General features: G+C 38.5%; 1 protein-coding gene across 1 annotated transcript in view; it reads left to right on the plus strand.

Annotated features, from left to right (window-relative positions):
- Positions 1 to 6,621: 6,621 nt before the first annotated feature.
- The window catches only part of LOC127648085 (1-phosphatidylinositol 4,5-bisphosphate phosphodiesterase delta-3-A-like), a 51,599-nt gene continuing 41,164 nt past the window's right edge, over positions 6,622 to 17,056 (plus strand). Inside the window, exon 1 of the mRNA XM_052132690.1 lies at positions 6,622 to 6,946. Within this exon, the coding sequence (XP_051988650.1) occupies positions 6,859 to 6,946 (88 nt within the window). The 5' untranslated portion in view covers positions 6,622 to 6,858. The remainder of the gene's footprint in view (positions 6,947 to 17,056) is intronic.

Here is a 17,056-nt window from a genome sequence, read left to right on the forward strand (position 1 = left end):
GCTCTAGGAAGGGTTCTGGTCCTCCCAAACGTCTTCCATTTAAGGATTATGGAGGCCACTGTGCTCTTATGAACCTTAAGGGCAGCAGAAATATTTTTGTAACCTTGGCCAGATCTGTGCCTTGCCACAATTCTGTCTCTGAGCTCTTCAGGCAGTTCCTTTGACCTCATGATTCTCATATGCTCTGACATGCACTGTGAGCTGTAAGGTCTTTTATAGACAGGTGTGTGGCTTTCCTAATCAAGTCCAATCAGTATAATCAAACACAGCTGGACTCAATTGAAGGTGTAGAACCATCTCAAGGATGATCAGAAGAAATGGACAGCACCTGAGTTAAATATATGAGTGTCACAGCAAAGGGTCTGAATACTTAGGACCATGTGATATTTCAGTTTTTCTTTTTTAATAAATGTGCAAAAAATGTCAACAATTCTGTGTTTTTCTGTCAATATTGGGTGCTGTGTGTACAATAATGAGGAAAAAATTAAGGGGGTCTGAATACTTTCCGTACCCACTGTATATAATCAGAAAAGGTTTTATTCATTTAAAAGCTATGATGTAGAACTTTTCATTCTAAAATTAAAATTAAAAAGACTAAAAAAGAAAAGAGAAAAATATGTTATAAAACATTTTTGACACTTCAAACAATAATACTTTGATTTACTAAGTTTAGATTCTTGATAATTAGTTTATTTTATCATAGTTAATTCAACTATTACACTTAGTGATTTATCCCCACCAAAAGGTGTTTACAAGAGAGGTCTTAGTTTATCTGGCTCTGTTTAAGCAGTTATCAGAATCAAATTAATTGTAATTTTAGTACAATAAATTGGTAAATCGTATTGGTTACATACGTAACCTCGGTTCACTGAGATGAAGGGAATGAGACATTGCGTAGCAATGCATTTTAGGAATACCTTCTTATATGACCTAGTTGAAACCTCTCTACAATAATGGCAATATTCTAATATTGGCTATGGTGTTTGCGCCCCACGTGTTTTGGCCACTATAAAAACAGCTGCACAAACAGAGTTTCTGACTGACAACAAGGAGCGCATCGCTCATACCTCAAGAACTCTGAGACTTGTAGTGCATTCGCAATGTATCTAGCATTCGCAATGTCTCGTTACCTTCGTCTCGGAACCGAGGTTATGTATGTAACCAAGACGTTCCCTTACAACTCAGTTCACTTGAAATTGAGTAGCAACCATATGAGGAACAGAATCCCATCACGGGGCACTACACAACATAACTTCACAGAGAGGAACATGACGCCGCAGTCTTGTGGGACGGCAACCAACATGAGTATGCCGCAGCCAATTGGGCAAGTCTTACACTTTGACTCATAAGCCAGGGCAATTGCATCAACAATCTAGTGAGAGAGCCTTTGCTTGGAGACAGACATGCCTTTTGTGCATCCTCCATAGCATATAAAGAGCTGATCAGACAGACTGAACTGGCAAGTATGCTCAACGTATGCATGTAGTGCCCACACAGGGCATAACAAATGCAGTGATTGTTCTTCAACAGAATTAAATGGAGGAAAGAAAGCCTGAAGGTGAACCACCTGCGCTTTGAAGGGCGTGGTTAGGATCTTAGGCACATATCCTTTCCTGGGTTTGACAGTGGCTCTTGAAAGACCAGGGCCAAACTCCAGACATGAATTGTCTGGAACTTTATGATTAAATCAGGCTTGCCTATAGAGGCACTGGCTTCATGTGTGTGATACAGAAATAGTTGCCACATCCACTTTGAGTATTGACGGGGTGAGTCCTGTGTCTAATCGCTCTTGAAGAAATATTAGAATATCATATATGGAGCAGTTTACTGTGTCTTTCCCATGTAAGAGACACCAATCTTTGAACACATCTCAAGGATGGTGCTCTAGCCTGTAAAATGGTGTTCATGACTGAACGCGTCAGTTTTGGCACATCTAGTGTGCCCTGTTCTGGGGCCACACATGTAGGTTCAACAGCTGGGGCTGTGGATGCCAGATTGTACTTTGCGCTTGAGAGAGGAGATCCCTCCTCAGCTTTATTTCCATGGCGAGCTGTACAGCATCTCCATAATTTCTGGCTAATTGTGGTAATCACTTTCTGCCTGACAACTTGCCCCAGTGCAACACCTTGCTGGTAAAACGCATGAGCTATCCATGTTGCTAAAGCAGCTATACAGTGGCAGGTTATAGTGATGCACATTCGCCCTTGGCAAATATATAATATTATCTATTATAAACACTACATGAATCTGATTCCAAAAAATAAAATGGAGACATGTTAACAGAATTTAAATGATGAAAAAGTTATTTTCAATACACTGATCACCATTTTAAATCATAATGTATGAAACAATTACATTAAAATCAGTTTATGAGTAGGGTCTAAATTTCCCTTAATGCAGACAGAGCATTATTGTTGTGCATAAAACAATGCTAAAATATCGAAGCTCCACAAATCACATAAATCAGCATAAAAGTAGTCAAATCCATGTGCCTCCAGTGATTTAATCCATGTCTTCAGAAGCGATATGATAGATGTGGTGAGAAACAGATCAATATTTAATTACTTTTTTACTATTAATTCTCCTCCCTGCTCAGTCAATCTCCACTTTAAATTTCATCTTGTTCTTTTTGTGTTTTTGGTGATTCACAATCTTCATGCATATCGCCAACTACTGGTCATGGATTAAACCACTGGAGTTGTATGTATTACTTTTATGCTGCTTTTATGTGCTTTTTGGAGTGTCAAAGTTTTGGCAACCCTTACATTGAATGGACCTACAGAGCTGAAATATTCTTCTAAAAGAATATTTCTAAGATTGTGACTGGTGGAATGTTCAACCTGAAGTATTGCTCTACAACTGTTGATCTTTATAAAGGCTAAGCATAATTATACATTATTTTATCATCTCTACTTTACTGGTAATTTATTATACCAATTAACACACTCTCTACATCAGGGGTAGATTAACAATTAATGTTGTTTGATTAATAGCCTTTATATGACATAGCCTACTAGAATGACATAGTCTACTAGACAATGCTCTACTCGGTTAAATTGAAATTCTAGTCCAACATTTGGATGCAAATACGCCTTTTGTCCCACTGTTTAAAATCACTTAAGACATAAACGACTGTGTTTCCATAATGCCGTTACATGCCTCATCAAGACGGGCATTGGCGGAATTAAAAAGTGTATTTGATCATTTTGGCACGAACAGCATTAGCGCTCAAACATCAACACCTGTCAATCAAACAGCATGCAGTGACAGATGTCAGGAAATAAAAAGTAAATCTTTTATATTTCATCTAGATCAACCAACCAGTGGTGCTCTTGCTATCTAGATTGATGTAATGAACACCCCTGTTCTAGATGTATAACATAGGCTAAATATAGAAAACTTCTAAAAAACAAAAAACAAAAAGAAAGTTTGATCAAGGACATCTCTCTTTTATCCAATAAACATGTAGATAACTTTATTGCCCAGCACTATTTATAACATTGCATTAATCTCTCACAGCAGATCAATAATCTCAGTGATAGAAATGTTAAATTACAGGCTACAATATAGACCCACAGAATCTAATAATCAGAAATATTAAATTTACCTTGATATGTTTCTTCAAATTAGAGGCTGGATTAATGCTGATATTTGGCATGAGCAAGTTAAACTCACATGACATGATCAAGCAATATGCCTTTTTCACTACAAAAATCCCTTCCAGGTGCAGCCTGTTATGTTCAGCTGTAAACTGTGCTTGAGGCATTCTCCACATCCATAACAGTTGGCGCCAGATCTGCAGCTGCCGTTCAAGTTTTTACTTATGATTTGATTGGATGAGAGTCACGAGACTCTCCCTAGCCAATCATGTTGATAGATAAATATAAAATCAGGACAGGGAATTAGCAAACATAGACGGTGATAAAGTAACGCAGTAAAAGTACAGTTACAGCACTTAAAATGTACTCAAGAAAAAGTTAAAGTATACAAATTTAAACTACTTAAAGTAAAATTTTGGGAACAAGTAGTTAATTACAGTAACATGAGTATTTGTAATTTGATACTTTACACCCCTGAGCATAGATGGCATTCAATTTATTGCAGAGATATAGATCACGATCAGTGTTTCTGGTTTCTGGTTCCAGCAGACCAAACTAAAGCAGCCTTATTGTGAGTTGAAGGATAAATTAGGTGTATGCCTTGCTAAATAGATGAGTCTTTAGTCTAGACTTAAACTGAGTGAGTGTGTCTGCATCTCAAACAGTGTTTGGGAGACTATTCCATAGTTTAGGAGCAAAATATGAAAAGGATCTACCTCCTTTTGGGGATTTTTATATTCTAGGAGCTATTAACAGGCCCGAATTTTGCAATGGTAATGAAAGTGATGGAATATAGCGTAGTAGAAGATCACTTAAGTACTGCGGAGATAGACCATTCAAAGCTTTGTATGTTGTAAACAGAATTTTAAAATTAATACGATATTTAATGTATCGATGATAAAATGGGGCTTATATGATCATACTTCTTGGTTCTCGTCAGCATTCTGGCTTGCTGAACATCCTCCCAGTAAAGCATTACAATAATCTAGTCTTGAGGACATGAAAGCATTAATTCGTTTTTTGACATCAGCAACAGAGAGCAATTTAATTTAGCAGTATTTCTTAGATGGAACAATGCTGTTCTACAAACATTGGTCATTTTATTTTCAAAGGATATATTGGTATTAAATATAACACCTTAGTTCTTTGCTGTTGAAGACGACGTAACAGTGCATCCATCGAGAGTCAAATTATATTTCAGCTGCTTATTTTTAGAGGTTTTTGGTCCAATAATTAGTACCCCTGTATTGTCGGAATTGAATTGAAGGAAATTTATGGCCATCCAATCTTTTATTTCATTGATACACTCTGCTAATTTGGAGAAATTTGTATGATAATATCTCCCAGGGGAAGCATATACAAGGAAAAATACAGAGGCCTTAAAACTGACCTAAACCATGCTAAAGCAACTTCACAAATGCCAACATAATTCTCAAGCCTATTCAAGAGAATGTCATTATCTAAGCACTAAGATCTAAAAGCACTAGAATTGAAATGCAGCCATGATCAGATGATAAGAGCAAGTCATTTGTAACTCTGATAAGTGCAGTCTCTGTACTGTGATGAGGCCTAAATCCTGCCTGAAATTGTTCATATATACTATTTCTCTGTAGAAATAAACATATTTGGGAGGGTAATAGATTCTCTTGTGTTTTTGACATAAACAGGATATTATTAAATATAATTACTCAGTTCTCCAGGATCATGTTGTGGCTTCTTAATAAGCAGTTTGATAATTGCCAATTTAAAATTTCTTGGGACATGTCCTAAGGATTGCGAGGAGTTAATAATATTAAGAAGAGGTTCTGAGATTACAGGGAATACCTCTTTTAAGAGCTTGGTTGGTATTAAATCTAACAAACATGTTGTGGCTTTTGATGTTTCAATAAGTTTTGTTAGCTCTTCATGACCTATGACAGCGAAGGACTGAAGTTGCATGTGAGGAAAATTATAAGACACTATTTTCCAAGGTACTGTGACAGATGATTGCATAAATCCATGCAATAATTCCATAATTTTATTTCTGATTATATACATTTTATCAGTAAAGAAACACTTGTTACTCTTGTGCTGCAACTGTCATGATCCCCTGTTGTCTGCCCTGTCATAAACTACACTTCCCATAATTCCCTTCCCTCATCACTGCCTATGCACTTCATTGTTCTCACCTGTGGTTAATTTAATCATGATTATCCTTGTGTATTTAAACCTAAGTTGTTTGGTCAGTCTTTGAATGTTCCAACGTAAATGTTTATATCTTGTACATTTACATTTATGCATTTGGCAGACGCTTTTATCCAAAGCAACTTACAGTGCACTTATTACAGGGACAATCCCCCCGGAGCAACCTGGAGTTAAGTGCCTTGCTCAAGGGCCCAACAGCAGCATCTTGGTGGTGCTGGGGCTTGAACCCCCAACCTTCTGGTTAGTAACCCTGAGCCTCAACCACTGAGCCACCATTGCCCCAATTGTAGAGCCCGTCATGTGTACACCATTGTAGAGCCCGTCATGTGTTCCTGCCTGAGCCGTCATGTGTTCCTGCCTGAGCCCGTCGTGGATGTTTTCCCTCGTGGATGTTTTGTTTGTTCCAGTCTTGTTTGTCTTGTTATTTTCAATAAACTGCATTTAGATCCCCACTCCTCATTTGCCTTCGTAACACCAATGGAATATCTGGTTCTGTTGAGGTTTTATTCCCAACCAATTTAGTGACAGTACAGAATAAACACCTAGGATTGTTGTGGTTATTTTCTATGAGTTTTCTAAAATATGCTGACCTGGCAGCTTTTAGTGCCAGTCTGTAGCTACAGACACTATCCTTCTATGCACCGCAAAATGCCTCTAATTTTGTATTCTTCCACTTGCGCTCCATTCTCCAAGCTTCTCTCTTGAGAGCTTGAGTGTAATCATTGTGCCATGGTGCAAGGCTTTTTTCTTTCATTTTCTTTAATCGAAGGGGGGCAACACTAGGAGGACTCAAGCACACGGTTAGGGCGGCATAATAAATGTGGCACAGGCAGTGTTAGTGAGTGTGACTGAATGCTGCTTTTAAAAGCAGAATATGTACCGGTTGCGGGATCGAGTTAAGCGCTGCGTTTTCAGACGCGTCAAGTGTTGCGATAGGCGTCACAGCAGCGCTGTGCCACATGCACTGGACGACAGATTTAAACTCATTCTTCAAGACTTCTGTTTATCGATTGTTTAACTCTCGGTTCAAGACGGCTATAAGAAGTGCTGCTTGGGGGCCGAAGGGATATTCAACATGTTAGGGAGTAAAAAGAAACCAGAGATCGTTCGGACTAAACCCAAAGCGTACGAGTCGAAGACCCATGATCCGCTTTGGAGGCTTGGTGAGATTGTTTTATAGTCACTTACAGTGGGAGCAAGACACAGTATGTTCTCTTAATGTTTCACTGATTTATGCTTTCTTGTACGTTGATTTCACAAAGAGAAAGTAATCAAATCGATTAACTTGGCGTCAACTCCGCAACTTCAGGAGTTACATTTTCATAAAGTTCACATGAAACAGTCAAGAGCAGTCACTTATTTTAGTCTACAGGTAAATGAAGCTCTTCAGTCTTTGACAGCTGCCAGAAGATAATTTTGCGTGACATACGACTGTTAAGAAAGATTTTCATTAAATGTAAACTTAATGTTGTGGCAATGTTGTAGAGCTAAAAACCACTGTGCTGTGGCATGCTAGTGTGCCATGGAAAATTATAAAATTGCACAAAATAAATAAATGCATAAACAATTTTTTATAATAATTTCAGGGATCCAGCTCCTCACCTTTCAGAGAAATTTGCTTTTTTTAAACCATAATCGGTAACTTTTGTGATTGTGAAGAGCAATTATTAATGGGCAGATGTGACTGATGTTTTTATGCTTTAAGGGTCTTTCACGTGACTCGAGTCAGCGCTGCAAAATACATTGAAGTCTATGAAGTGACGTCACACCAAAGTGTTTTTCACACACAAGTTTTTGCTTCACCAATAATGTCTTTGACGGTACTAAGCAACAAGAAATATAAAAAAAAATGTCCAGATTTGTGAAGAGATATCGAATGTCCCATAATTTATTTTGATTCAATATTAGCCTTATCGTTTACGAATATCAGTGAACCCAGTTATTAAACTAATTTAAATTCACCAAGAAAACACTTAGACCTAAACATAAACGAGTCCTTTTATTACTTTCTGGTATCAAAGCAACATCAAGCTTTTTTCTCTCAAAGTTTATTGTGAACACCTCCCGCTTTTTTTACGTGGCAAACTCGTCAATTCGCCTCTCTGTGAGGCTTTCTGCAACTCTTGTCATGTGGAGGACAATGCGGTGCTTGACGCTGAGTTCAGCCGAGAATTTGTCTGTCCGAGGCAAAGACACAAAATCTAATGACAATTGCCTCAGCATCAGTCTCCCTTGATGCGTTTGATTACGCACAGGCGAGTTTAAGTCAACGCGGACCAGGAGGAAGATCTGAGTTGTCGAATGAGTTCTGTTCAGTTCATTTTTTATGTGTTTTGATCATATTTGTTCATATTTGTTTTTTGTAATATTGCGTTGTTCATATGTCGTGTTTTTGTGACCTCCGCTGTCACTTCAAAGAAAAAAAACATTAATCTGCTTTGTGTGGTGTCTGTTGTTCATCTGTTCTCTTCATAAATAAATACATTCATAATCTGCTATATGCTTATTACTAAAATAAAAGCTATTAAATGTCTAATTATCATTAAAATATGAAAATTAAAGTGACGGGTGATAATAGATTATGACGGAACTGTTGCGACCCTGTCTGTCAAAATGACGGACTATGTGCGTGCCGTCGAATTTTTTAGTCGTAAAAAGTGTGCCGTGGCCGTTCACATTGGATGCATTGAATTCCACCTGCACTATATTTTAGTAGTAGTTGTTGGTCTATGTGTCAGATGGACGCATATGGGGCCATTCACTCCGACCTTGTTTTTGTGTCCATTTGCGCTCTATTTAAAGTTAAAATTAGCTCTGGAGACTCCTACTTTCCAATAATTCTTAAAAAAAATTAAGTAACTGAATTAAGTATTTTTTTTATCAACATAAAATCCAAAAGCCAAAATATTTAATATTAAAATTGTTACTTATTTTTCTAAACTTCACACAGATCATTTGTGTTATAAAATTTGAATGCATACATTTTGAGGCATATTTGAGTGTTTGCACTTGTCTTGTTTAGCTGTGCATGTCACAGTGCATGTGATGCAGTAGATGTATTCATTTAATGTATTTAATTGACTGCAAATGTATTGAATGTGTTTCTGGTGTATCTGGGATGCTCTGACATACTTTTATTTTTCATTATTATTAGTAGGCCTATATAGCCTATGCTTAGTCACATTACCATGCTCACAACCATTACATTACATACTCTCTTGATTGTTTTACCTCTCCATATCCTCCATTTTGCACCGTGACTCTGGCTTAGATCACCTCCACCTCCACCTATGCTATGATACATGTAATCAGTGTAATAGTGACATTTATTTTATGTGCCTATTTGATATTGAATCTGAATCAGATTTTTATGGTAACACAGGTCATGTTAGTATCAGATACCAAAAGCTGGAGAAGAGATAACAAATATCTGAAATAGATATTGCTTCCTAAGGATCAAAACTCATGAGACACATTCTGGATGCCGTTATATAATTGATACCTATAATGTTATCCTGGAACATCTGTAGACTAGTGCAGTATGGTAAATATGTAATGATGTACATGCAGCAGTCTGTTATTTATTAACAATGGTGCATGTTCATTAAATAAAAAAGTTTTTATTTCGTAGTACTGATATATTATTACAGCTTTTATTGACCTCCCAAGGACTTTCATGGGATCTTTTGTATCACACCCCTGCCTGTTTTAGCTCAAGGGTTTCTTTTTCATTAGCACATGGAGTGGCTGAATGTTGTCGCTGTATCAAGTCTAAGAGCTGCTGAGGACTCGTCTGCAATCACTGGCTTCTTACCATAACTTGAGCACTGTGACTGCAGTTATATGAGAGAGATCCTGGCTTAAACTGTTACGAGTGGGCTGTATTCTAAATGACAATTAAGTAAACGCTTAGATTCAGAGGTGCAAGTTATGGCAAAAATGTACAGAAAAAAAGCCTATACCTGCACAACTCAAAATATAGGCTCATTTATTTACCAATGTTTCGGCAGTCAGCCTTTCTCAAGGTATCAGTTGGCTATATGCCACCACAGTGTAAAAAATGAAATTGCATTTTATCATGCTTATGGGGGTTTTTGAGTCACAGAAACTCAAAATGTAAATTACTTTGCATCTATATAAAAACACATGTTAGACCAACAATAGTCCCCCAAACGTTGTCCTAACAAGTCAAACAGAGTTGTCTGAACAATTTCATGTTGAACAGTGTTGCTGATGTGTAAGTTCACAGCATGCATTGCAACATGAATAAATTATGTGGTTAGTGTTTTAGACTTGTTCCTTACTGTTTGCTGACTTTATTTATGCTTTTTGTTGTTGTTGTTTTTGGTATTGTTTGATGTTAGTTAATAATTGTGTGGTGATATTAGCAGCTCATCTTAATGAGGTTTGTTGATTGTCACCATTATTTAGGTTTGTGAATTAAGGATTGAGGTCTATTGTGTGTCTAAAAACAATTGTTCGTACCACCTTGCCTCGCAAGTTATCTCTCTTCAGAGTCAAAGATCGCTGGTAACTTCATATTAAAATACTTTAAATGGTGACAAAATTTAGTGAACAAACAAATTTACATTGACTAAACAAAGCAATGTTACTGAGGACAATTACTCAAACGTTGTTGAGAGAACCTAAAAATCTTACTGCATCATGTTGCGTTGAATTTTTAAGTTTGCTAAAAAAATTTTACAGTGCATGTTAGTTAACTAATACTGACCTGCCTCTTATTTTAATTATATTTCATTTGTTTTGGACCTTGGTGGTCTTATTTTATGTTTTTATTGCATGTTAACGGAACCTGCTCCATGACTACCATGGTACTGGACCAGTTTTTGATTATATACCACTTTTACTGTCACTATTCAACCCTTGATGCTGCACTTATCTGCTCCCAAGTGCAGGGGGGGATTTAGTCATTTTAGGGCCTAAGGCAAACACAGGCATGGGGCCCTTCACATCCCTTGTTCTCCCTCTTTGTCAATCCTTATCTATCTAAGAAAGACCTACTTGTAACTTCTCTTCACACATTAGTGATGTCTAGACATCTGGAATTGCATCTGTAAAAAACACAACAAAATATTCAGTTAAACAAATGCACCCACTGTAAAATATTATTTTCATAAATAATATGATCTCTGTACGATAATTTTTATTGTCCATTGTGAGAGGGTGGAGGGCGGGTCATGATTCCACACTCCCGGCCCCTAATCAGGCTAATCAAACCTCAGAGAGGGATAAGGGCTGACTGGAAGCTGGAGTGGGACAGAGAGAGAGATTTACAGACAGCTGTTCGACACCTTTGTGTGTTTGTCTTTATGTTTCAGCTTTATTTTAAACTATTATTTATATTGTCAACTGGTTTTCGCCTCCTCCTTTCCATTAATCCCTTTACGCTGGTGCTGAAACCCAGGAAGGAGGAGGGATGCCCCATAGTACTAAACTCCTCAATAGACTCCTCGCAAATACCATCCACCCCAACAGAGCAGCCATGGCCGTCCGCCGGAGGACGGAGGAGCCCGGCCGCCTGGATGCGGAGGAATGGCAGCTGACCACGAGTGGAGGAGGGGCTCCCAACCGACCACCTGGAGCAAGGGTTGGTTGGGGCGGGAGAGACCCCTACCGTTCACCAAAAACGCAGCGGGGCATTCCGTCCACCAGGGGCCAGAGGTCTGCATCCGATCCATCCAGGGAGGTCCAGCTGTCATCCGCTAGAGGATGGAGGAGTGGCCGAGGACTAAGATACGGTGTATCGGAGAACCGGCGAATAAGTGTTTTTTTTTTTTTTTGCTCTCCTCTCTCTCTTCCACACTCACTCCGTGTTGGCCTTTCCCTCTCTTTATTAATTTGGCACGATCGCCTTTATGGCGTGTAGGTGCAACACTTTTGTTTTTCTTTTCCCTCCCCTTGTCCCCTCCCTCATCCAGGTAGATGGGGATGACCTGCCGGCAGACTGTGCAGAAGGCACGCCCCTCCCCAGGGAAAGAGGGGGGTGGGTGTACGTCATGCCGGGGGTTAATCCCTTTACATCCATTTACATAGAAAACCTGTCAATGGTTGTCATCATTTACCTTGGTTTTCCAGCAGGTTTTCTGATAGAATCTCCTTACTGGACCTGCTTGCTGCTGCCCAAATTGGAGACGTTGTTTATGGTCTTTTGTCTTCTATCTGGTGTTACTAAAGTGAGAAAATAACACACAAGACAGTAAGAGGTCAACTATGGATACACAAAAATAATAAACATAATATACTGTTGAAAATGTTTACATTTTCTCTTTGTCTCTGTCCTTCTCTTCCTCTTCTCTTTCTCTTTGTCTTTGTCTCTGTCCTTCTCTTCCTCTCCCTTTTCTCTTTGTCTTTGTCTCTGTCTTTCTCTTCCTCTTCTCTTTCTCTTTGTCTCTGTCTTTCTCTTCCTCTCCCTTGAATGTTTTTTTTAAATTTATTTATGTTGGTTGAGTTTCCCTTGCTTTCTTTCCCTAATCAACTCAGCTTTAGTGGGTGAGGAACATATGAAAGGAATCTTGGGCTGTTGCTGTATTGTTGTAGAGTAATCAGAACAGTGATGTATCTCTTTCATGGATTCTCAGAAGTTGTGGTACATCACATGTGTAACGGTGGCAGCTCCCAGGAAACACAATTTAAATCAATAATTAAATAAATTGATCTAAATACAAATTTTCGGGTGCCAGACAGGAGTAAGCCTGTCAAAATACAAAATGATACCACAGATAAGCTCTAAAGGCCACCAGTTACATACACACAAAATAACTTAAATTTTTTCCTTTAATCTTTTAGCTCTCTGAACCAACATAACATAAAATAATAAGGCAAGAGAAAGAGGTTTCAAGTTATATTTTCACAACCAAAATCAGCATATTACATGTACCTTTTTATACCTTGACTCAAACACTTGAGGAAAGGGGGAAACAAAAAACAAACAAAATATATCAATAAATATAAATAGTGATATGGCTGTGGATCCGCTCTAATCCCGCATTTAAATAGGCAGATTCAAGAGTCCAGTTCTCATCGAATAACCATTTTTAAAATAAAATGAAAAGGGAAAATACTAACAATATTTAAGTCAAGAATTGTTCACTCTAATAGAAATGAAAAGGAAGAAAAATAATATACTCACACAACTTTGGATGAGGTGCATGAATGAATGCGTGGACGAAAGTGGCGACGGTGTTTGTGTGTGTGTGTGTGTGTGTGTGTGTATATACACACACACCCCCCATTACCTCACATCCGCTAATTAAGTTCCGATTTTATCCGAGGGGTGGCAACAACAAAAGCATGTTTGTTTTTTTCCAGCTTCGCCACATATTCCATGAGGCTATATTGTGTATGGCTGGGAGGCACAGTTTAGATGGCCATACTAAAATTTGACCTTGCGAGCTTTCTGCTCATCAAATCTTGCTTTCACTAATTCCATATCAAGTGAGTTTTTCAGTTTTGCTAAATCTTTTTGATTTCCTCCCACTTCCTCCTTTTTCAGCAATGCTGGGGTAGCTTTGCTTAATTTTTGCTCTGTTTGTACATGTCGCTGAATCATTTGTTTACACGAGTTGGGTACTGTCTTCCTTCACACTGAAACTGTCTAGTTGTTCTTCTCTGACGCACATCTGGCCAGCTCATCTCCACCTCGAACCTCTCTGCTGTCTCCCTGGGATCTTTTTTTGGCAGAGTTTAATCCATGATTTAGAAATTCCTGAAGGAATTCTGCCACTGCCCTGATTTCTTCCCTCATTGTTTCGACTGAAACTTTGGGGTTCTGCAGGATCTTACTCACTTTATTTGTCTGGAACAACACATTGTACCACACAAAGGTACTTACCACAAAAGGCCATTTCTGCATCTCCTGGTAAATGCTTCCAGCTGTTGAGACAACGTCTGTATCCCGTTTCTCTATGGTGTGCTCCTCTAGAGCAGTTAACGCCTTCATGATTTTAGGCAGCTGGTAGCGAACAGCTTCAACCCTAAACTCCCACCTGGTTGTTGACAATCCTTCAATGTAAAGTTCTTGACATGTTCTGTGAGAATGGTCCAAAGGTGAACTGAGGAGCTGAACAGAGTGTAAAGTCACTGTAACAGACCAAAGAAGCTGATAGATGTCACAGATGACTTGGCTGCATCACCAACAACTAGGTTCAGTGTGTGACTTACACAAGAAACACATATTGCTTTGCTGTTTAATTCCAGCACTCTCTTTTGGACCCCCTACTTTTTACCCTGCATGTTACTCCCATTATCATAAGACTGGCCTCGACAGTTAGAAAGATCCAAACCTAGTGTTTCTAGATGCCCTAAAAATGATTCGCACAATACTTTTCCTGTTGTGTCAAGTGCCTGAAGAAAACCAACAAAGTGCTCATGAATGGAGACATCTTTTGAGGTCTTACAATTAACAGTTCCTAGCACCACTGATATCTGCTCATTGTGACTGAGGTCTGGAGTGCAGTCCATGATTACTGCATAATATTTGGCTTTCTTCACTCACTTTACAATTGCATTAGTTGCAAATTTTGCCACAAGGGAAATTAGTTAATTTTGAATATGCTTGCTTAAATAAGCGTCACTTAGCTCTTTTGCCTGAATTCTCCACAAATGTTCTTGCATGGTTGGGTCAAACTGAGCCATTAGTTCTACTTGCTCAAGGAAATATCCATTGCCAGACGCTCTGTCAGATGGTTCACAATTGCAATAAGTCTTCTTAAAATCTCTTTCCAGCGGATTACTTCAAGAGCAGTTATCAGCTGTGTTTGTTTGTAGTTTCTGTGATAGATTGTGCCAGGTATCCATGTTTGTGATGTGTTCAGCAGACCTCTCATGCAGGGGCTGAAAGATTTTTCCAGTTATTGAACCCATCCCCACTTAGCTGAGTGCTCTTTTCTCGGTTTCCAAGCAGGTGGCAACAAAAGCACATAACACAGTCCATTTTTTTCACTGGACATGAGCCACAACCTGCTTTTCTTTTCTCCATTCTTCATTTGCATGTAATAGTTACTGCTTGTGAATCTGCGCGTCTCTTGATTTTTTGGAAACATTCTCTTCTTGATCTGAACTGTTCCTCAACTATTGAGCAGCACTTTTTGTCTGACAGCTTTGGCCAGAGTGCTGGGTCGTCTTCAAGTGTAACACATTGGTTAGGGTGACTGCTACTCACTAGTTGTTATTATCTGTATCGCCATCTTCACTATAGCCATAGTTATCATTGAGAGTGAATGCGACAGTTCCGTTACCATCACAAGTTGAAGGATCCTGTAAAGTTGTCTTGCATATAGCAGCAGCATCGCTTGAGCAACCTGGGCTGGCATTGCAGGCAGCAATGGGTAGCTCCTTTTTGCTAGTATTTGCAATGCTAACACTAGTGCTAGCACAAGCAGTGCTTCTTTATGCTCTTTAGTGTTAGCATCGTCAGCATGTGCCATGAAAATCGTTGTTGCCTTGTTCAGTTTTGCTAAATCTTTTTGATTTCCACCCGCTTCCTCCTTTTTTCATCACCGCTTGGGTAGCTTCGCTTCATGTTTGCTCTGTTTGTACATGTCGCCGAGCCATATGTTTTAACGAGTTGGGTACTGTCTTCCAGGTTTACATGGAGACAAGAAACACTGCATCGTCACAATCTCGTTAAAGAAAGAAGCAGATTTTATTACCGTCTATTCAATACAACATCACACAGCAACAAGTGAATGATTTACTTACTCTTTTTTTACTTTATAATTGCTGATGTTAGAACATTTTCAGACATTGGCACATAATTCTGCTGTACAGCCTGTGGTTGTGTTATAGTTTATAAGCCCAGATCACTCATTCTGGTATTATAACCTTCTAGTTATTTACACTGCGGTCAATGACAGTGGAACACATTCGCTGGAAATGGGCGGTGGGCATGTATACACATAGCATGTATAAATGCCAATCGGTCCACAATATGACTCTGTGCAGGCTCCAAAAAACAGAGGTGCCATGTGATGTGTAACCCAGAAGTTGATCGCAACACAAAGCAGAGAAGAAGAGCAACAACAACAAATGTGTGCATTTCATTCAGATGTGATCATCCCTATGCCCTATTTCCTTCGAAGATTTTACCATCCACTGTGAGAGCTTTGGAGGGCTGAAAGGTGTAACATTTATTCGAAACTCACCTTTTGAAGTCATTTTTATTGGACATGTTTAAGCGATTGTAGAGCATGACTATCATGATTGTTCTCCCTTTGATGTGTTCTCCTGATTAATCTGGTTTGTAATGCAGGGACACATGGCGAATGATAGACATTTTCATTTTTATATGGTTCAGCAGTCTATAAGCCATTTACACCTGTAACACATTGATGTCACTCTATTTATTATTATTTTGTCTTTATTCTGCACATTGAATAATCCTCGTATCTGTTTGACATAATGAAATTCATGTCATGTAAATTTATATCACCCAACACCCATATTTGCAGTTGTATTAAATGTCTTTCTTTAAAAACATGTATTAAATAAACTGCCACAAATGCAGAATGTAAAATTATAAAGTACATTATATACTGCATTTATTATTTTCAATTATCATTGAGTGGTTATAACAGCTTCTTTTAACTATTTCATGTGGATTCCATTCATAGAATGACATAGAAAGCCTTTGTAAATAAATATGCAGTCTGAAGCAATTGACAGGTACAGATGTAGAACTATTTAAGTATACAGACAACATGCCATCTAGCTAAAAATATACTGTAGACCAGGGCTACTCCACTTCGGAAAGGTCAGGGTCCGCAAAGCCGGATCCCTGTTCCCTCGAGGGCCACACTCTTAATTTTTATGATTATATATTTGTATATTAGGGCTGTCGATTTAACACGTTAATTCAGTGCGATTCATTTTATTAAAAATAATGTGTTAAAAAAATGTACGCAATTAATCGCAATGCCCTCGAATTGTAATAAGGAAGATTCCTGAGAAATGCAAGTTTGTAGTACCACCTGTTTACTCCAGAGGGCAGTAATTGAAATTTCAGCTGTTTGGCAACGCGCAGTTTATACAGTGAAGAAAACAACCAGGCAGCATAAAACAGACATTCATTGCGTTCTTGCATTCAAAACATTTGGTGGAGCGCAAATTCGAGCTAAGGGATCTCAAGGTGTGTTCTAAGTATTAAACTATATTTAACTTGACACAGTGACCTAAACATTTTATGTTTATGACGCAACGCACCTGAGATGCTACACAAGCATGTCTGATGCTTGTTGAAATTGACGGGTCTTTAA

The sequence above is a fragment of the Xyrauchen texanus genome, chromosome 8, assembly GCF_025860055.1.
Source record: "Xyrauchen texanus isolate HMW12.3.18 chromosome 8, RBS_HiC_50CHRs, whole genome shotgun sequence".
Classification (NCBI taxonomy): Eukaryota; Metazoa; Chordata; class Actinopteri; order Cypriniformes; family Catostomidae; genus Xyrauchen; species Xyrauchen texanus.